The sequence below is a fragment of the Fringilla coelebs genome (assembly GCF_963513975.1).
Source record: "Fringilla coelebs genome assembly, chromosome: 10".
NCBI lineage: Eukaryota > Metazoa > Chordata > Aves > Passeriformes > Fringillidae > Fringilla > Fringilla coelebs.
In genome coordinates this window covers 11,446,874-11,468,163 of record NC_140036.1, presented here as the reverse complement: position 1 = coordinate 11,468,163, position 21,290 = coordinate 11,446,874, and the positions used below count along the sequence as shown (strand labels likewise).

The 21,290-nt window shown below is 39.2% G+C and overlaps 1 protein-coding gene across 1 annotated transcript in view; it reads left to right on the top strand.

The window, feature by feature from the left end:
* SLC9A9 (solute carrier family 9 member A9) overlaps positions 1 to 21,290 on the top strand; it is a gene marked incomplete at its 3' end in the record, with an annotated part of 169,038 nt that overhangs the window by 23,468 nt on the left and 124,280 nt on the right. Inside the window, exon 5 of the mRNA XM_084212186.1 lies at positions 14,812 to 14,927. Coding sequence (XP_084068312.1) covers positions 14,812 to 14,927 — 116 coding nt within the window. The remainder of the gene's footprint in view (positions 1 to 14,811; positions 14,928 to 21,290) is intronic.

Here is a 21,290-nt window from a genome sequence, read left to right as displayed (position 1 = left end):
GGCCAGTTCAATACTCTGCATGGTGGTGCCAGACTGGCATCTGGCACCAGCTTTGGTGCAGGATCCTGCCTTCCCATGGACGCTGTGTCTCACCCCAGGCAAATCCAGGCTCGGTGTGCTGGGGCTCCCCAGCCAGGGTTCCATGGCCAGGCCAGGATCCCACAGGCACTGCCCATCCCGGGGCTCCTCAGCCTGCCAGTGGGATCCAGATGTGTCCCCTGACCTCTGGCTGCTGGTGCTACTGCCTGCCTGCAGCCAGCTCTGCTGTGCTCACTCAGGTACAGAGCATTGCCATCGTTGTCCCCTTGCTCAGCCCAAGGGAGTAGTGCCCCCAGTTTGGGGGTGTGAGTAAATCTGTAACATCTCTGTCAGCTCCCACAGACCAGTGATTTTGTACACGAGAGACCACCATGAAAAAAAAGATGCTGCATGTATAAAAAACACCTGAAACCTAATATGAAACATATCGTATAAAGTTAGCAAAGAACTCCAAACTGAAGGAAGTGGACATCTTAAGACCAGCTTTCAAAATTTTGTCAAGAAAATCAGAAATAATTACTAACTTAATTACCTGGAGCTTTACCAATAGGCAAAATAAAACAATGCTTACTGATTTCTGAAGCACTCTTAAGTTTTGTGAGTAGTCCCAAATTCTTTCCATGTGTGAAGGCCTGGCCTGATTTAAGGAGGACATCTCTAATGCGACATGAGCAGTATCTGATGAACTGAGGTTCAACCTATAGAAAAGCTGCTACTGGCAAGCATTTTGTGTAATCAGTTGTTCATTTGAGATTAAAGGAGAAAAAATATTTCTGCAATTTACAGCTTACAGTGAGTTCTAACTAGACCCTCTGTTAAACTGTTCTTGTGCTGGGCTGACCCTGCTGACCCACCAAAGCTGCTCTGTCCCTGCCCTCCTCAGCTGGACAGGGCAGAGAAAATACAATGACAAGCTCTTGGGTCAAGATAAGGGTAGGGAGAGATCACTCACCGGTTACTCACAGCAAAAGACACAACTTGAGGAAATTAGTTTAACTTATTGCAAATCAAATTAGAGTAGGATAATGAGAAAAAAAAAAGTCTTTAAAAAACCCTTCTCTTTTTCCCCAGCTTTAATGGGTCCCACGTTCACTCCCTTCTCCCCATGGCTGCACAGGGAGACAGGGAATGGGGGTGGTGATCACTTCATCACACTGTTCCACCTTGTCTCTGCTGCTCCTTCCCCCTCATGGGGAGGATTCCTCACATTCTTCCCCTGCTCCAGCTTCCCATGGGCTCGCAGCCTCCTACAAGCACATCTACCTGCTCTGCCATGGGTCCTGCAGGAGCTACAGGTGGATCTCTGCTCCTCCATGGACCTCCAGGGGCTGCAGGGGCACAGCTGCCTCTCCATGAGCTTCAGGAAGAAACTCAGCTCCAGTGCCTGAAGCACCTCCTGCCCCTTCCTTGACCCTGCTGTCTGCAGGGCTGTTTCTCTCCATCCCTCACTCCTGTCTTCATCTGTGCAGGTTTTGTGCCCCTTCTGAAACACCTGATCACAGCGGTGCTGCCACCATTGCCAGTGGGCTCAGCCTTGGGCAGCTCTGTCCTGGAGCCTACTGCCATTTGCTCCAGCAGACTCAGGAGAAGCTTCCAGCAGCTTCTCACAGCAACCACCCCTTTTAACCATCCCCTTTAGAACCCCTCACCACCAAAATCCCCCCACAAAATGCCAATACAGTGTTAGACCAATTTGGCTGCAGCTGCTGTGTAAAATCAGTCCCAGAAGTTACTGTAGTTCATGGTGAGCCATGCTCAGTGATGTAGTATCAGTTAATTTGTCTCGGTGTCCTCCCAATGAGGGAATGTACTTCAGTCTTGTTCATTTAAGAATATAATCTTTCTCTGATCTTTGAAGTGATGAAATGAAGGAGTAGATCACGGAGGCATAGAAATTAGACCAGTAAAAGAGCTATTAGACTGTAGAGCTCATTATTCCACCCCTAAAAGGCTACTTTGCAGTTCATTCTTGGCTGCTTTGTCCAGTATACCTAAAACCCTGGGAGAATGAAGGAGCAATTCTAGTGTGCAGAAATGTCAATCCTTTTCTGTCTGCTTTGATCCAACTATAGGATGAAGCAAAGCAGTAACTGCTGCCATTATAGAGAACAAATCTATTTGCATTTCTACAGTGCTTCGGCTCTAGCTGTGAATGCCTAATCAGTCCTATTGCTGGAAAAATATTTTCCAGCCTCTTGTCAAATCTCTGTCTGATTGCAGTGCATTACTGCAAAGCCACTTCACCCGTGCCCTGGCGCACATCACCAGAGGGCTGGGGGAGAATTTTTGGAGGCAGTGCTGGTGTGTAGGAAACAATACAGCAGTGTCTGTCAGTGCTTCAGCAACTGGAGCTCTAACAGAATCCTGCCCAGTGTAACATGCAAAGGTGTTTGTGTTTCTAGAACGGTAAAACCCTAAATAATGGGTGTGGAAAGATCCCCTTACACATCTTTGCAGGAATAGTAAATTTTACCCCAGCATCCATGCTAGCCTTAGCCTTAATAATCACATTGCATTTTCCTCACCCAGACTTGCCCAGCAGGTTTGGCTGTAGGTTGTTTCTCATACCCTGTTCTGCATGCTTTTTATCAGAGTGATAAGCACTATCGAGCCACTGCTACATCCTGATGCTGCACAGTGTGACACATATTTGTAGATTTACCCTGAATCCCAATGAGTTGCACCTGCTTTTCTACTAATCAGTAGTTTTGTTCTGCCTTCACAAACCCTGGAAATTTAAGGACAGTTTAAGCTTAGTATGCAGTTCTCAGGACTGATATAGCTGCTTGGTTTCAATCATCGAGCACAGAAGTGTGCTGTGTAATCTGGCCAAAGCCTATATATTTGTCTTACTCACATTTCTATTTAATTTGATATGTAATGTACATCATTCAGACAAAAATCATTTGTCCCATGATGTTTTTACATACATATTTAAGAATTTTTTCTCCTGTAATCCACTGTCACTCTTAGCCCTGTTCCAAAGTCAAAATCATTTAAACAAATATCTCTATCTTTTCTCATCAAAACAATCCATTTTTCATGTATTTACAAAGTAAATTTTTCCATGAGAAAGCAGCCAGTGCATCACAACTGCATTTCCATTTAATGAATTTAATTATCATTCTGTCGCCTCACCCAGGAAGCATTTAAGGCAATTTTCCATTTAATCATTTCCACTAAAAGCTACAGCAGTAGCTTGGGATTTTAAAGATTATCAAACCTCATCCTGTAGAATGGGAAACTTTGCTCGTTAAATGAGACACAACAATCATGACAGATCCTGTAATGGGAACAGTGTGTCCTGTAACTGGGCATGGGCATTCCTTAGAGAAGCAAACTCCATGAGATGCACCAAATCAATCTGTCCTTCAGATGTTACTGCCACAAACTGTTCAGGAATGCTGTGGTAAAAACTTCCTTTTATACATCCAGCTTGTGCCTGTGTAAGTCTCCTTATCACATCCCAGTGCTAGAAAACTAAAATACTTTTATTTAGAAGGTTGTTCTGCCTTCAGGGGAAAGGAAATGAAAACCTGGACAGGGAGTGAAGTAGATGTTGACACATCTGTAGATTTATGCTAGAGGTTCAATCATATATCCTACAGGATCCTATAGGTTTTTATCCTAAATCTCAGAAGGAATAAGAAATACCTTTCACCTACTGCCTTCTGCTAGCAATAACTAACCAAATGTTTTGGCAATTCCTAAGCTTAAATGGGGTCTGTCCTTGGCTGTTGTCAGTGAGCATGGATACAGGATAGAGCCACAGAGCATACACTTACTGCTGTGTGGGTGGGCTTTGTGCAGTGTCAGCTATTGTAAAAGAGGGGAAAAAAGAACTCTACAAAGAGCTTTTTATGTGGTTAAAGCCTGTGAGGATCCCCCTGGTATGTCCAGGTCTGACAGAAAGCACCTTGCACTCTGAATATCTAGAACCTTCTTGGTAGTGGGAACAGGATGTTTTCATTGGCATTTTCATTTACTACCTTGAGCTTGTCCAGCTGTTCACAGCACTCTTAAAAGCAGAGGATTAGGGAATGACTTCTGTCATCCCACCCCTCACACTCTCCACAAACAGCAATGCCTGACGTTCCACGTGTTTGGTTATTATGAGTCTCTGCCCCAAGGGATTTACCATGAATCTGCTGCACCTCTTGAGGCTGAAGTAACCAATGTGGCAGAGATTTTTGGGACCTTTTAGGCCAGTCACTGGCATAAACCCTGAGGCTGCCTGATGAGCAGGCACTAGAATGGTCAGGGAACTTAGAAATTAACTTGTCTTCCTTTCTTCTTGTTACCCAAATTCACTCTTCCCCCATTCCCAGAGCTGCCCAGGTCTTTGCCATAAACATTTTGAGGCATCAGATGAAAATGTCAAATCATCTGTACATCATTCTCATTATCATAATTAGCCATAATTAAAGAACAGATACATATTTGATGCACTTTGATATAAAAATAACAAAACTATAATGAAGAAACACTGTGTGCTATGGAGAAAAACCAACACCACTGTGTGAAGGATCTGACTGAAATGTTTGTGTTCTACTGGCACTGAATGCATGTGATCCAGGATCCCAGTCTGGTGGGGAAGAGGCAGCTCCCAGAAGACAGCAGACTCCTCTGTAGGGCACTGATGCTTGTCAAACTCATTATTACAGCTTCAGAAGCCACAAACCTATTAGTAAAAGTGTTTAAAATAAAAATACAATAGCACAATAGTAGGCTTCCTGGGGACCCTGCTGCCACACTTGCTGTATTAAAAACCATTTCTATCTAGCACACGGGTTAAGGATAACTGTATAAGCAGGAGATAACCTGCTTGCCACAGGGTAAATGTTTTGAAGCTCATGCTGATTCATTCTGAATCAGATCACCACAAATACTTCCACCCTGAGAAGTTATTTATTGGCTTGGAAGGTTTCTGTTCCTGAAAGTTCATCACAGAATTTCATGGCACTTTAGGCCAACCTGCAAGCCGGCCCATCAGTTAATTTTTCTTTCCCAACCAGAAAAGCCTGTTTGCTCTTGAGCAATGACCATCATTGCACATCAAGACTCTTATATCCCTAGAAACAGGAGCTAGCCTGGGTACAAGAAATTTTATCATTCACCTCCATCTTTGTTCATTAGAGCAAGGATTCTGTTTAAAAATAAACCCAAACTTGAAATGTTTGTTAAAAGTTGGATGTGTTTCTTTTCCTGTCTGTACAGTTACAGAATTTGTCACACTTTCAGAGGTCACAATTTTAGATTTCAATTACTAAGGCACAAGATTCAAATCCCAAGATGTAACCACACCCTAATTTAGAAATGTAGAACTTCAGTGTTTTAAAGTTGGTTGATATTCCAAAGTGTCCCTATTTCTAAGGGAGACAGAACCAAGCCCAGGTAGGCACCTGGAACCTCTCAAGCCTTGGCAATATCCCTTTCTGTCCTAAATACATTGAACTTTTTCATCAAACAATAAATTTTACATTTGAAATCTGCACTAACTTAAATGCCTGTCAAGGGTACCTGGCAATCTTCATTTATAATGCAGGTATGAATTCCTCTTTTCTTTGTTCTTGAGCTACTTGTACCACTATTTGACTGAGCTAATCCAATATAAATCCTAAAACTGTTTCAAACATTTTTCTTTATAGTTCATTTCACGCCCTATTTTACAGCAGGCTATTCTCTAATCTAATTTACATTATTCTGAAATCACAAACTGATCCTCATTACCTTTTAATGATAATACAAGCTAATTTAAAGGAAACATCAGGTGCTGCAGTGAAAACCTATTGTAGAAATTCCTTGCAAATGAGATCATGGGGTTTATGTATTTTGATATGAAATATTAAATGAAAATATTTTCTTGTTTTATGTGTAAAATTCAATACTTATACTGTAGTTTCAAATGCGGGGCAAAAGTGTTGCTGTTTCAGAATCTTTGTAGGAGGTCATTCTGAAATGTAGAGACTAGCTGAATTATTCAATAATTAGTTCAGCATGAATAATAACCAGAAGCAGGAGTTTTCCTTTAACACAGATTGATAGCAGGTTAGGATGCAGCAATGTTTATACTCTTAGAGGGGGAGTTCAAAACATTATTGGCTCTCACTTTCTTGACTCAAAAGAGTTTTCTTGTGAATTTCTGCTGGATCAGACGTGGTTTTTTTCCTTTAATCACTCAGATCTGAAAGGTTTGAGGACTTTCCATAGACAGGTCTTTATATTAGCCTTCTTGACTGTCCTGAAAACTATTTCTGAAAGTAGGATTTTTCTGTCATGTGGAGTTCTGAAGAAAGCTAGATAGAGTTTTCTTCACACACAGTATTCCTGAGATTGAAAAGACAAAATTATCCTCATATATCCCTCTGTCAATATAATAATAAGGTGATACACAGTGATATTATATGTTGGCACATTTGAAGCTTCAAAGGTGAAGAAAACAGATACAAAGTTTTGTTCTGGGTCCCCAGCTAATCTGAGGCACTTAGTGCTATCAGATGTGGTTAAAGCCATGGATTTAGCAGAGTCTTTAATATTAAAGTCAGACATTTATATTGATAATGGGATGGGATTAGGGGTCTTAGCATTTCAGAATACAAAGCACCCCCTCAGCTGAGAACTAGAGAAACTTCTCATATTGGAGGCAATTTTATGAGCTGCAACAAGTTTTCTTGAACTTGTAAAACCCCTGAATATTTAGACCAGACTAAATTCTTCAGAATGTTGACTTCTTGTAGGCCAAGAAAAACCTTGCGTGTTGTGATTGCTAGAATTATGGTAATCATTGGAGTATGTCATTGGTGAAGGGAATTCATTGCTGACTGAATGAGCCAATTAACCAGTGAATTTACCTGGCCCTGAGTGACTTTGTGTGTTAGCTCAGGATGTGACAACAGTTGTGTGATCTGAGAACTCTGAGTTATTGACATTTAATTACATTTAACTCCTGTAGATAATACAATCACTGGCTTTTTTTCTCTCTGTAAACTGGGTATTTTCAGTCCTTCTTTTTCCCTAATGAAAGTCTCTTCATGTCACTAATATTTTTTTAGAATGCCACCACCTTCTGTAAAACAGTGAATTAGGAATTTCTAAAATAATTGACATTAATTGTATCTGGAAAATCTTGTCTGCTTTTTCTAGATTTAATTTTTGTCATGAGGATATCTGTCTCAAAGTATGTATTTAAGGCTGTCAGTAATTCATCCCCTTTTCAAAGGTTCTCTCAATTTATAACACTGAGTAAAGTAAATCTTGAGGTAATGTTTAAATTTGTGTAGTGCAATAAAATATTAAGTGGCACTATGATTGGGACACAGTACAGCTGACAGTGTTTCATGGCTCATTTACCCAAGTAATTATTACATTTTACTCAGCACTCTGAGATCAAGTGCAGGTTTTTCATTGCAGAGGTTCAGGTTGTTCTGCATATAATGCATAATGGCTCTAATTTAAGTGGAGCTCAGGAACACCGGATCCTGAAGCTGTGTTATACTCATTAGAGAAATATTAAAAATACATTAAATTATAGTGTGCAGTCGTGAGTGGTGGTGAATTGGTTTCGATGTCTGTGATGCAGACTGCTGTAAACCTCTAATACAGTAAGGGCTATTTGAAAGTCAGCTGAAACAAGAGATAAAAAATTTTTTAAAAAACTAAACCATGAAATACCACTTATTGACAGTTTCCAGTGAAGATTGGTGACCTCAACTAACTTTCATCTCATGCGTGTTCATGCCTTATCCCCTTTTTTTCACTCCTTACTTCTGCTACACTGTTAGCATTTACCAGCAAAATCTACAATTATATCTTGAAATTTTGAACCTGGGCAAAATGGTTTTTTCCATTTTAAAGGATGCTTCTTTATATTTCAATAATTCAACCCATGGTTGAATGTACTACAGAAGACTAGCCAAAATAAAATTCATACTGACATGTAGCTATTCTTTACTTTCATGAGGACAAATCCTTAGGAGGATATTTTTAGTTAAGCAAAGGCTCAGACACTGAGGCTTTCTGAGCACTCAGGCCTTCTCCATAGTCTTGTTCAAGCCAGTCCTAAAGCCTTGAACACAAATATGGTTGGTCATCCCTGAAGTGAAACAACAGGGCGTGACAGCCCTGCCATTTTGAAGCCTCTTTCGGATCTCTTCACGTTTTCTATTACCAGTGACCCCCAAATTGACTGATACAGAAACCTGGGCTGGATTTTTTTTATTTACATTACAACCTGTTTGCTTGATTGAGTAACTCTGAACAGCCTCACTTTCCCAAAGCTCCAGTAGCACAGGACTGTCTGAGGAGCTTCCTGTGCACCCAAGGTTCCTGGAACACAGCGTTTCTTTCCCTGTCTCTGAGATGTAAAGAGTGTTTCTCTCCATTTAGCCTTCCCATCCCAACTCCTGAGGTAAGAAGCACACAGAAGATGATCTGTGACTGCTTCCAAAATCTCTGTGATAGATCTTTGGCAGTGCCCATTGGGAAAAGCCGAGCCAAGGCTCCCCGAGCACAGCAGGGCTCCCTGGAGCGGTGTCAGCTCTGCTGGTGCTGAAGCTCTGGGAGAGCTGCGGCTCTGTAGTTCTAATGCTCAGCTGTTGGACAGTCACTGTGCCCCAGGTAACTGGGGATGCAGTGATTTGTAACATCAGGCTCTTTTCTGATCTCTGTTATTTCTATAGCCAGAGGGGTTTTCTTCTTGTGTGATTTATACAGAATAACTTTAGGTAATGTTACTATTGCTTTATTGTTACCTGACACACTTCAGTGAGGTTTTCTCCTGCTTTGATTAGTGAGAAAATGATTTTTTGGAGAAAAGCCCATGATACTACCCTTTCTAGTGACAAAACTGATTTAAAAGAGAACTAAAAGAAGGAAGTAGTAGCACATAGAGCAATTTGAAATAGCGGATCACTGCGGCCAGAGCATTTATGTGAAGAATTCTATTATGAAAAAGCTATAGAAATATATTGGTATGTTAGAAACAGAAAGAGCAAAATAAAGAAGCAAGTTTTTAATTTTCATCTCTACTATTTGTGTTTTTCAGCATATATTTTAAATTCTGAAAAATTACTTTTTATTTCTACTACGGTATCAGTAAATCACTATGTTAATTCAGATACAAGTGAGAATAAAATCATCCCCTTTTCCTATTGTTGGTTTATTAATATCACTACTCCTTGTGAAAAAAAAGAATTGTGAAGGAAGAAATATTTTTTCATCTTTTACTTGCATGATTACAATCTGTAGCTATGTTCAACTGGCTTCAAGCTACAAGATAATCATGTCTAGATAGGGCAAGATTCTTTAGGGAGTTAGACTATGAGATAAAAAATTCTCTGCAGGCTAGAAAACATATTTGGCAAGAAAGATGTAAATTACAAGTCTCTTCCATGCTACACAGCATAACTGCACAAACACTTTAAATCTGGAATTATGATTTTAAAACCTTTAACACAATAAAGAGCCATAGTGAGATTCAGCAGTGATAATGCACTGAATAACAAAGCTGAAGAAAATACAACTGCTGATAAAATCATCAGGCAGATGGGGCTATCTGTATTGAGGATACAGGGCATGTGTGTGTGCTGTATATCTTCACTTAGCAGGTTCTGTTACATTCTATTATGTCCCCTAGAGCTTTAAATTAGAAGTAGATTCTTTTAGAACTGGTAGGTTTGCCCATTTTAGTTTGCATGAGAGGATGCTGTTAGTTTTCAAAGAAACAGTAGCCTATAAACTAGCCTGCCAATATGTATTTATTGCCATAATTTTTTCAGTTTGTTCTGTTGCAGAGGAATAGGTGCTGTGATGCCAGGTCCTGCAAGCTGAAGGTGTGGCTGGGATTTTTAGGAGGCACAGCTCAGCACAGATTTCTTGCCTGACTACACCAGTGAGGCATATTCATACCACAAGGGATTTAAAGGATTTTTCTCAATTTGCATCTGTCTCGTCTCACATGTACCTAAGGAACCTTATGCACTGTCATCTTGTCCCCTTTGTGCACTGTTCATAGCTGCTCTCAGCAGTTCTGTTGGACACCCCTGCAGTCTCCCATTGCCAGGAGTGCTGCTCCCAGGCTGGTTTCCCCAGCTGCCTTGGGAGCAGCACAGCCTCTGCTGTCTGACTGCCTCTTGGGTGTGCTGTGCTCACTGCCTGTTACTCTCATGGCCTTTCTTAGCCACCCAGAGGACCAAAACTCTTGCCAGGCTTTCAGCCTCCCTGTCTTGAAGACTCTGGTATCTTTTCCCTTCCCAGTGTGCTCTGATCCTGCTTGTGACTACTTGTAATGCTTCTGTCCTTTGCATCTTTCCTGCAGCCTCCCCATTCTCCCATTCTCCATCAGACATACCCCGCTTCCTCTGCTCCAAAACTACCAATTATCTCTCTTCCACTGGCAGTTTGCTGAAGAGAGGTTTTGCTATAGAGAGCTTTCTGACAAGAGCTTCCCAAAAACCCCAAAGCAATTTTGCTCTCTTTTCAGATCCCTTAAAACCAGATGCTACTAAAGGAAACTCTTGCAAAAAAAAAAAAAAAAAAAACAAAAAAAACCAAAAAAAACAACAACAACAACAACAACCAAAAAAAGGTTCTGTTGAGCTGCATCTAAAGCTCTTCCTGAGCATTTAGAAAGTTTTGTGTGTAGTAATTACTCTTTAAAGGCCTTTGGAGATGGCTCTCTTTTTTCCCCTCTTCATGTAAACTGCAGCTAGTCCAGGGATGTCCCAGTCCCAGAGAAGCCTTCCTGGAGAGCAGCTTTATAAACAAACTCACTGGAACCTTCCAGCAGTAAACAGACAGCCAGTTTGCTTTCCAAACTCCTTTCCTCAGTGCATAGCAGAACTGTGCTAGTAAAAAAAATGAACCCTGCACAAATGGAGATTATTCACCCCCACTTTTTTACACTAACAAGCTTCAAAATTCAGTCTGGCTTCAAAAATCTAAGGACAACCCAATGCTCAGAATAATTAAAGCCTTGAAGAGCTTTTGTTCTAGTTCTTCTGTGTCTGTTATTTACTTCTACTTTTGTTAGTTTTGTCAGTTTAAAGGGGTTTTTTGTGTTGTTGGGCTGAGATTTTGTGTGGTTTGTGTGGTTTACTTGCTGGTTCATACTGGAAATTGTGGTAGTTAAAGTTCAGTTTCCCAGAAGATTCTTACTTCAGCAAGTCAAATATTTATATGTTGTCTTCTCTACTGTGTAATGACAGCATTCTATGTAGCATTCTTTAGTGATGAGGCACTTTGTAAGTGCCAGACTTGTGTAATCTGGAAAGCTCTGAATTCTCATGTGTTTCATTACATTACATTACTGTTTTTCTCTTTTCCTGCTGAAGTGGTAAAATACTTGCTCTTACTTGATGGGCTCCTCCCCAGACTTTAAAAATATGTCTGGGTGGAGAAAATGTCAGAGCCCCTGCAGCAAAGCTAATCTGCATTTTATTCTTCTGTTTCCTTACTTTATGACAGTTCCAAGTCTATGACAAATCAGTTATTCACAAACATTTTCTGAAGAACCAAACCATCACGAAGTCCAACTGAGAAGCTTTCAGCAACTTTTAATTACTGATCAATTTAGCTGCAATTTGTTTCTAAAGTATAATGTTTCTGATCATCTACTTTCTGATCACAAAAATACATTGCTGAATTTGAAGATTTATCCATGACAAAAAGAAGTGATAAGGAGGTAGGACAATTCCAAATCAACTCCCTGCTCTGTATTGAGTCCATGTAGCTTCTACAACAGACATATATACCTAGATGCAAAAAAACAATTGCATTGTTTGGCTTTGTCACCTAGCAGAATTTGAGACACTTGCACAAAGCTAGAGGGACAGAGGGAAAAGAATTTGACTTCAAAGTGTAGGCTTAAGGTCAGACTTCCACCAGCCAGGATAGGACCATGGCACCTGGTACCACATCCCACTGTCACATCCATGCACATTCCAGCTGCCTAATTTAATGAATAATGGCTCCTTGTGAGCAAGGTGGAGCAGCTTGTAGGAGCTGGGAAAAATAAAGGACAGTGGGATGAAGCAAGGTTTAGCTCTGAGGCTCACATGTCCTGCTCTATCAGAGAAGAATGAAAGGGACTGCAAAGTGGATCCAGCTCTTTTTCCTGCAGCTCTGGGCTCTGTGAGAGTCAGGATGTCCCTGCAGTTCTCACTGGCAGACAGGCCATTCATCAGTTTGTGAATCCCAGAGGATCCCTAGACAAGCAGGACGTGCTGGACAACCCCCCCAGAAAACCTCCTGGGAGTTAAGAGGCTTTGTGGATCAAAGTGCAGCAGGGACCTGAGGCAGCAGCTCTGAGGACTCAGATTTTCGACAGAAGTCTCCTCTCCTAAGTCCTTGCCCAGCTCTGTGCCTCATTCTTTTTGTTCCACAGAATCATCCTCACTGCTTCATTTGGGGAGAATGAAGGGACACTATCTCCTGTGGTAGAATGCTCTAAATGATGCACAGTTCACAGTATTAATGCAAAATCCAAGCTTATACAGAAAGTAGCTCTAACTCTATAAAATTATCAGATGAGGATCATTTAGAACACAGATAAAAAGATCCCACATTTTAAGAGGCAACAATTTTACCAAGGGATTTGCAATATAGATTTTAAAAAATGTTTTCAGAAAGTGTATAAAATAAAATTATTTTGCAGTATTATTTTAAAATTAAGATTTTCAAAGCCACATTGAAAATCAGGGTTACACTGATTTGCCACTCAAGTTCTGTTTCCTTTACACTGCCCTGAAGATCTCATTCTGAAATTCTAAAACAATGAAAAATGAAGCTTAGCATCCTCTATCAGTAAAAAAGATGATTTCACAGACGGGAATTGGAAATAGAAGTGCTATCCTACTCAACAGATTCAAAGCTTTTTATCTTAACTCCATTGGTGTCAATAGCCTGCTCTGTGTCAGCAGTGAGCACTGGGTGGGAACATGTTCCCATGGGACAGGAACATTCCACAGGAAATTCAGAGTCACTGATGCTTTGATTTATTTACAGCTTACTAATAAACATTTATTAAATTTTTGGACATAAATTGATATTTGATTAAAAAAGCAATCCGGTTTACTGAAATTTGGTGTAAACTTGCTAAAAATATACTAAATGAATCATATTAAGTGACAGCAGCTCAAAAAATCAATAAGACTATTTTTTTCCAATTCTACTTTATAATAGCAGTAGTACCATCAGTGCAGAACATTTCCTTGGGATTAATGTCCTTCTGTCTTTGGGGTGGCTTTCCTTCTTGGGTTTCCAGCAAGAACAGCTGTGTTGAGTACTACTGGATGATGTGTAATATCACTACCACTGGGAGATCAGGTATCCACTGGGATCCATCTTTTCAATATGTAGAATTATCAGTATTAAATTTGCCAAATAGTTAGAACTTATTTTTATTTACTATTTTAAAATATTTTTAAATGAGGGAGAAGAGTATCTCTGGTCAAACCTGCAAGTAGGTTTAGGCAATTATTTCCAAAAGACCTGGCTGTGCTCACTTCCATTACTGTGGCTTTGGATACAATTGAAAATTAGGAGAGCAGCACCACAGTCAGGTTTTGAAGGACTCATTCCTTAAAGCTGACAAATTTTTCTGGGGATAAGAAGACTAAGTTCACTGCAAGGTCTTGAATCATTATTCTTTGGGAAGGGAGAGAAAGTGAGCTCATCAATCAAGGAGACCCAGGGCTGCATACAGTGGTGTAGGGTGATTGCTGGTGAGCTGTTTGCTAGAGAACTTCTGTAAATATCTACACAAATACTCAGGGCCACTGGGGAAGGCTGTGGTGACCTCTCTGCTTCTCTCCTTGTGCAGCACAGCGAGCTTGGTGAAGTATCTGAAAGCGATTTGTAATTAACTCTCAGGCTGTTTGTTAATTGCACTTTATCTGTCCCTCGGGTCGGTGTTCCTGTGGCTTCAGGAGCTCCTTAGGAGAAAAGCTGAAGGCAAAACCTAGCTCAGGATGAGCATGCATGGGACTTGTCTAAATGATTGGTTTAGAGCCTGAAGTTAGAAGAGCACAGTTGTCAATGTGTGTGTTTATGGAACAGGCATTGAATGAAATGGGGTAATTAAACTAGACTGAACATAAATAACATTGTAAAAATCTGCAACAGGTTCTAACAACAAGTCAATCTCTTTTTTTCTGAGTTATTTCAAGATTCTAATTGGAATGCTCATCTCAGAGAGCACTGTCTAGTTACATAAACCAGAGATAACATTTCCTGTGAAACTAGTGAGGCTGTAGCAGTGCATTTTGAAATGTGACTTTGTTGGCCCACTGTCACTGTGAGTTGTTAAATATGCTCACTTAGAGACCTTATGTGGAACTTTGAGTGCTGCTAACATATAAAAGCTGATAGAATAACACAATTCATTTAGAAATACAGAGCAAGCCACAGAGCTGATAGTAGAACTGCCTTTGTTTAAATGTTCTACATTAGACAAATTTATCTTAATAATGTCTTCTTAAGCTTACCTTATCTTTCCTTTTGAAAAATAAACAGCCCAAACCATTGTTCTCTGCTAGCAGCAGATGAAAATTACCCAGAAAACCTTTGATTTAGAATTGTCTCTGACATTTCAATACAATATTTGACAGTTGAACGGGAAATAGAATTTTTATATGATACCAGTTTATGTTCAGTATTCATGTGATACATTAATTGAAAAGAAGCTAAAGAGAATAAGAACCTATTTAATACTGTAAATTAAACACAAATATGACATACTCTGTCTGAATACCAGTCTTATCCTTGCCCTGACAGGTTGATAATGTATGGCTTTGTGAAAGCCATGGTACACATGGGCCAGTTAAAGCAATGGGAATTCCACTTCACTGACTGCTTATTTTTTGGATCGCTGATGTCTGCCACAGATCCAGGTAACCATTTCAAACAAATTACTTTTTCAAAAGTCAGAAGAGTAAATAAGAACTGTATATGCCATAGAAATGTTTTAAGTCTCTGTTCTTGGGGTTTTTTTCCTTCCCTTAGCTGTTAAATACCTGATATTCTGATAATCATAAGTCAATCAAAGTCCCGGTCAGCTCCCGAGATCCCTTGTGGCTTTTTAGTAGCTGGTTTTCCTAGGTTGAGATCACAAACTTTATAATTAAGGTTGCTGAAAAGATTGGGAAAATGTTCTCTGATCTTCAGGACACCACCTGTTGCTTGCTGATATGAGAATTGCTGGAGCCTCACAGATAATAATCACAACCTCACATCCATGTGTGACCTAACCCCCTTTAAAGATATGGGGAATGGAGTGTTCCAATTTGGCCATATAAATATTGTTTATGTGATACCAATGGGGTGTTCATGATAAATACAACTCCAAAAAACCAGATACCAAAAAATTGACTTGGATTTGCAGATGTAAGATTTAAAGCCCAAAGTTACAGTAAATAGCAAAGTCTGGGAAGCAGACTCAGTCAATTTTGGAATCAAAGAATTACAGAATCATTTCGATTTGGAGGGATGTCTGGAAGTCTTCTAGTCCTGCCTTCTAATTAAAACAGTCTAATCTCAAAGCTAGCCTAGCTTCCATAGATTTGTCCAGGTTTTGTTATGTTGAAAATGTCAATAAGAGTACTCCAATATTAAAAGTATTGCTATTGCAGCTGTGGGAACACAGTAAGGGAGAAACTGAACAGATTTTTTTTAGAGATTATCTGCTAAGACAAAATACAAAATCTGCAAGGGTGTAATGTATTTTTGCAAAATTTTCAGCTGAGCTGTTAAAGGAGACAGAACAGAAAACATTTTGTGATGCGTGTGAAATTCTGCGTTAGAGTTAAAAAACTACCCTTGAGAAGCTTCTCTGAGAGACTTAGGAATAAAGCTTTCAAATTCCTGGCTTTTAAAAGAAATGAGAAAAAGCAATATTGTTCTACACATTTTTTTCAGTCTTTAAATGAAGTCTCAATATTTAACAAAATATTTTGGGCTTGTGATTTATCATTCTGACAGCTTAAAAGTACAGTATAAAACAATTTGTTTCCACAAAACCAGTTGTTGCAAGTTACTGTAAAAGCTGCATGAAATTGCTATTCTCAAATTAATCCACACATCCAATATGCTGCCACTTCTTCAATCACCCAGCTATATTAATAAGATTCAGGACATGATTGAAGCCTAGCCTCAGAGCAAGAGAAAAACACAGAAGTTGGAAGCACAAGGAAAACCTAGGAAAATAAACTGCTTATGGAATAAAAGCATCCTTACAATTTCCAAGTATATTTCTTGATAGTGCTATGAATAGGGTTTTGCAGCTGGCTTAGTTTCTTTTCCCATTTCCCAGTCCAAGACTATTTAGTTTCACAAATGTTGACTTATGATGAGTAATGTATAAGACAAATGCGCTGATTTTGATTATAAGAGTATTAAATCACCACTGATTAATCTAGAACAATCAAGAGGGAAAAAAATCAACAAAACAGAAGCTCCTCTTGCACTGTAAGGAATAAGTTACAAGGATTACTTTTCCCAGAGTTTAAAACAGGCTTAAAAAGCTAAAGTTGCAGTTGAGAAAACTATTTTTAGTGTGACAAACTATCATTGATTAATATTGTTTCTAATTAGTTCTCTGCTTATATAGTCTGTGCACATCCAAGAGTTTTTTAATGTTCAGTCTTGCTCCCTCTGCTATCAATTCACAATATTATAAGTTGTTTCATGTGTTCACTAATCTTATCCATAAATTTCAACCCCTCAAAGACTTAAGAGAATTTTGAATTAAGTTTTTCATTAATTAACTGGTTGACACTGCTGAAAATATTTCATTGTGTTTTAGGATTTGCTAGTGAATCATAATCCCAAGTGTGTAAAGAATTCACTGGCATTCCAAAATCAGTTCAAATATGGTTCCCTGGAGGACTGATACATATTAGGGCATAAAATAATCAGTATAAAGATTTTATCTGTGATAACTAGGGTTCATTTTGGGTTCTTTAAAGAAAACTTTACTAAAATGTTGTTAGTGTTATCAACAATAAATTGGTCTTAAGATGAAATAATAAAATTCCTGTCAGATTTGCTACATGATTTTTCATTTAATTCTTCACTGTGTAGGATTATGAACTCATTTCAAAAAGAGGTTTAATTTCCCTTGGCTATGGAAAGCAATTAAGTCTCAAAAGATGCTAAAAACTGATTTGTTGACTTGACAGAAGTTGGTTGGATTGAGCTCCTTATTCGTGATAGTAAAGATGACTGGTTGGTGTTTACATGTTAAACAAAGATTTTAAACAAAGATTCAAGGTAGTAAACAAACATATGCCAGGTAAAATTTTCTACTATTGTTAAGAAGAAGGAAATAATGTCACAGCACACTGCAGGTTTTAGTTCTGAAGTTTATCTGAAGATTTTAAATCTAGATATTTTGGCATAAAAATAATTCAGGAGAATTGCTCTTATGTGCTGTGTGTTCTCTTACATAGAAAACTAGCACTTGAACTAAGATTAATAAATTAATTTAGGACTGGATATACTTGGAACTGTGTTTTCCATTATAGACTGTGACCCTTAAATATCAACAATACTTTGTGATGCCTCAAAAAACTTTCATGTCTCTAGAAAGGACAGTTAGAAACTTCAGGGACAAAACAAGGTCACTCTCGACAAAATAATTCATCTTACAGAGAACATCTCCTTCCAAGAATTTATCATTTTCAGTAGAGAAAGTTTCTCACTTTAAGACTTCAGGTGAGAGGTTAGATTTTAAGAAATACAATTTCTAAATTCCCAAATTATCCCTTTATTATTCTTGATTTAAAACATGACACCAGTATTTACATTTTTCTTTCTTCTGATCAATAGGCATAATTCATCACATTGTCAAGGAAATCATGTCTTATTGTTTCATCTGCATAAACCAGCACAGATTTCCCTGTTTCACTGTCGAAAGGGTTTCCTTATGTTAGCACTGGGACTTGGTTTCTGGTGTGCCCTGACCCTGGGAGTGTTTCTGGGCTCCCTTCAGAGGTGGCAGGGCAGTTCCTCGCTGAGCTCTGCGCTCACACAGGTGCCCCTGCTCTGGAGCAGCAGAGGGAGTGGGGAAGGTGCTGCTGTGGAGCCCCAGCTCTGGGTGCCTGCCCACCAGGGACCTGCACAGTGACACTGCCCACAGGGCTTGGGGGCCCAGCTGTCCCTATGGCTCTAAGGGAACAGCACAGACCTGGCCCAGGGGGGTAAGGATGGCACCTCTGCCCCAGCACCAAAAATACACACACAGCGCAACTCGGGCAGCCTCCAGGGCTGCTGCTAGTAACACCTTCTGGGCAGCCACCTTCCTATCCACATACCTTTAGCCTTTCCTTTTGTTTTCTTTTCCAATTTTTGAGGTTTCAAGTATAGAAAACTGATTTACCTTCACAGGTTTTCCTGAAGCACAGCTATTTCTGAGCTATATGAACTCGCTTACCTTTGGTCACATTGACAATCACAAGGCTCTTCCCTTTTTGAAGTTACTATGGTTACAGCTGAACTGGAGCTGTGGGTTGCACTGCTCTTGTTATTGATAAAATTGGATATTTATCAGAAAGAGCAGTTTCTGTTTCTCATAAAATTGAAGGATTTTGCATTAAGAAACATAATGTATAAATACAACAAGGTATTGCATTTCAAACACTCTTTATGTAAGACAGTTTATAAATGTGTTTTAAATTAAAATATATGTCTTCTTTCTTCTTATTCACCACTGAACCAGTCTGTGAATGCTGTGACTTATTAATAGGGAAAGGAGTCTATAATTCAAATTGGAATATTTATTTTTAGACAAAGTCAATAGGAAATAAAAGATTTCTCTAATCATATTTTCTTCTCATTTGATACTGCACTCCTAAAAGAATTTAGGCCCATGAGCTATGAAAGATATTAATAGCTCTAGTCACATAATACCAGTACTTTATATAATGGTGTAATTTATTTTTTTGTTTCCTTATTCTTTTAAAAGTAACTGCAAAGTAGCACTGGATACAGTTAGCATAGGGATTGTTGTAGTTTGGTGATATTTCAGTTATATGTTGTAGTAGTCCCACAATATCTGCTTTTTACAGGCATCTATAACAAGCCAATTGGTTTCTACATTTGTCCAAAGATACCTTTCACAAAGCAGCTTCACAGACACTTCTTATGACTGGGGTACAACCGAAATCATGTTGGGCTTAGCATGTGACAGATGTTACCTCAGCCCATGAAGTCAGGGAAGAAGTGAATCAGACTTTTGTCGGCATAAATAAAATCTGTGAAAATCTTAGATGCCTCACTATTTCCTGCTTCCCATCACTGAATTTTTAACTGAAGTTCACAACCCTTTCTGAGTCAGCAGCTCTGGCACATGTTATTTCTGTTGGTGTCAGTTTTCTACTGCCACAAAAGGTGTCGGTGCTCCCCCATGACCTGTCCTTCCAGCCAGTTCCTTACCCACCTCTTTTTCTGTCCTCATTTGCTTACACTGAACAAGAGATGCTGAGTACTTTAAAGAAAAGTAGTTTGGTATCTTTGTAATACATGTTGTATCTAATGAATTATTAGAGTCTTTAAGTAGTTACCACACAGAACCAAGCCCTACTCACTGTTGCTCAGCAGTGCCTTCAGAAAGCCAGGGGCCAAGCTGACTGCAGTGCAGCATCTACACCCTTGACTTAGATATCAAAGTTCTCACAGACTGGACGTGTTACTGATAATTTTTAATTTATTTCACTTGAGTTTTAAAGTCATCTGTTTGACAAAACATGATGTGACTTCCTTGGACATGATGACTATTCCTAGAGCATTATTTTGTCCAGAGGTAACTTAAATTGACTTTCTTCCTTGGCAGAGTAGCACATCCCCTTTGATGCGGCCATTCTGACCTATGCCCAGAGATTCTCATAATTTATGAAGGCAAATGTGGTCATGGGGAAGTGCCTAGACAGTGGAGGTCAAAACAAGGTGAAAAAGTTTCCTGGAGCTCTTAAAAGGGTGGATGTGCTGAAGATCCTGCAGATCTCTGTTTTTGTGCAGACACTATTTATAGTTTTCATTAATGAGTTGGCTAATGCAACAGAGGGTGTTTCTTTATGGTACAATATTCTGCTGAAAGGAGATTGCAAACACTTTGAAAGGCATGGTTAGAATTCAGTATGATTCCTGTAATGATTTAAAATAGACAAGGATAAATGCTACACTTGAAAAAAAGCATCTCCATAGACAGCAGATAAGAAGTGAGCATTCACTTCTGAAAATGATTTCAAGTTTACAACCTATGAAAATGAGTTGTGAGTACCAATACACAGGAAAAAAAAAGGAAAACAGGATTTATTAACATGTTCTACAGCATTTTTTCATTCTATTTCTTGACAGCAAGTGTCAACTACATTACTGGGATGTGGTTTTAGGTATTTCAGGAAAGATATGAGCTGATTAGAGGGCAAGAAAACATTTCTAAAGATGAAGTGAGTCATTTTAGGGAGGAGATGTCTGAAATGAGTCTTTGAATAGACAAATTCTACTGAAAGAAAATCAGAATAAATATGACAAATTTTTGTCTCTCATTAGGCTAGGAATGGAAATTGCAGACTTGAAAAGCAGGAGGGGAGATTTGGGTTAGACATGATTCAGGAATAATTGCATTTATAAATTGTATGAATACTGAAGAGCAAGTTAGACTCCCTTGAGTTTCATGGAACAAGCATCATTTCAGTTCTTTGAAAACAAATCAGATAAATATCTGTCAGCAGAGGTGGGGCTGAGGTTTGCTCTGCTTTGGGCCAGACAAGCAGAGGGACAGAGCAGAGACCAGGACCCTTCAGTCAGGGACAGGTAAAGAAGATCCAATAACCTCCCCTGGAAATGGAAAAACATTTGAAATGGAAGATACTTTCTGGGAACTGGGTAAGCCGGGGAGTTTCTCCCAAAAGAGGCAATTTATGCATTAGTGCGCTGCTTGCTTTATTATTTTGATTTCATTTGAAAGGTTTAAAGTAACATTTTTGGGGTAGAGTTGGGAGAGAAAGCAAGAAAAGAAAGTTGTTTATTTAGGAGGCAGGAGGAAGGAGAGGAATGTGTAGGCATCTGTCTAATTGGCTTGGCCTGCTCCACACACACCCCAGCAGTACACTGACTTTGATTACTGTTTTCTTTTCCTTCTATCATTATCACAGGGACTATTAACGAGAGCTCAAACTAATTAGCTAATAAGCAAAAGCTGAAAGTGGCAAATAGTTTTAGAAAACAAGTCTGTTTTTATGCCAATGACATTAGAG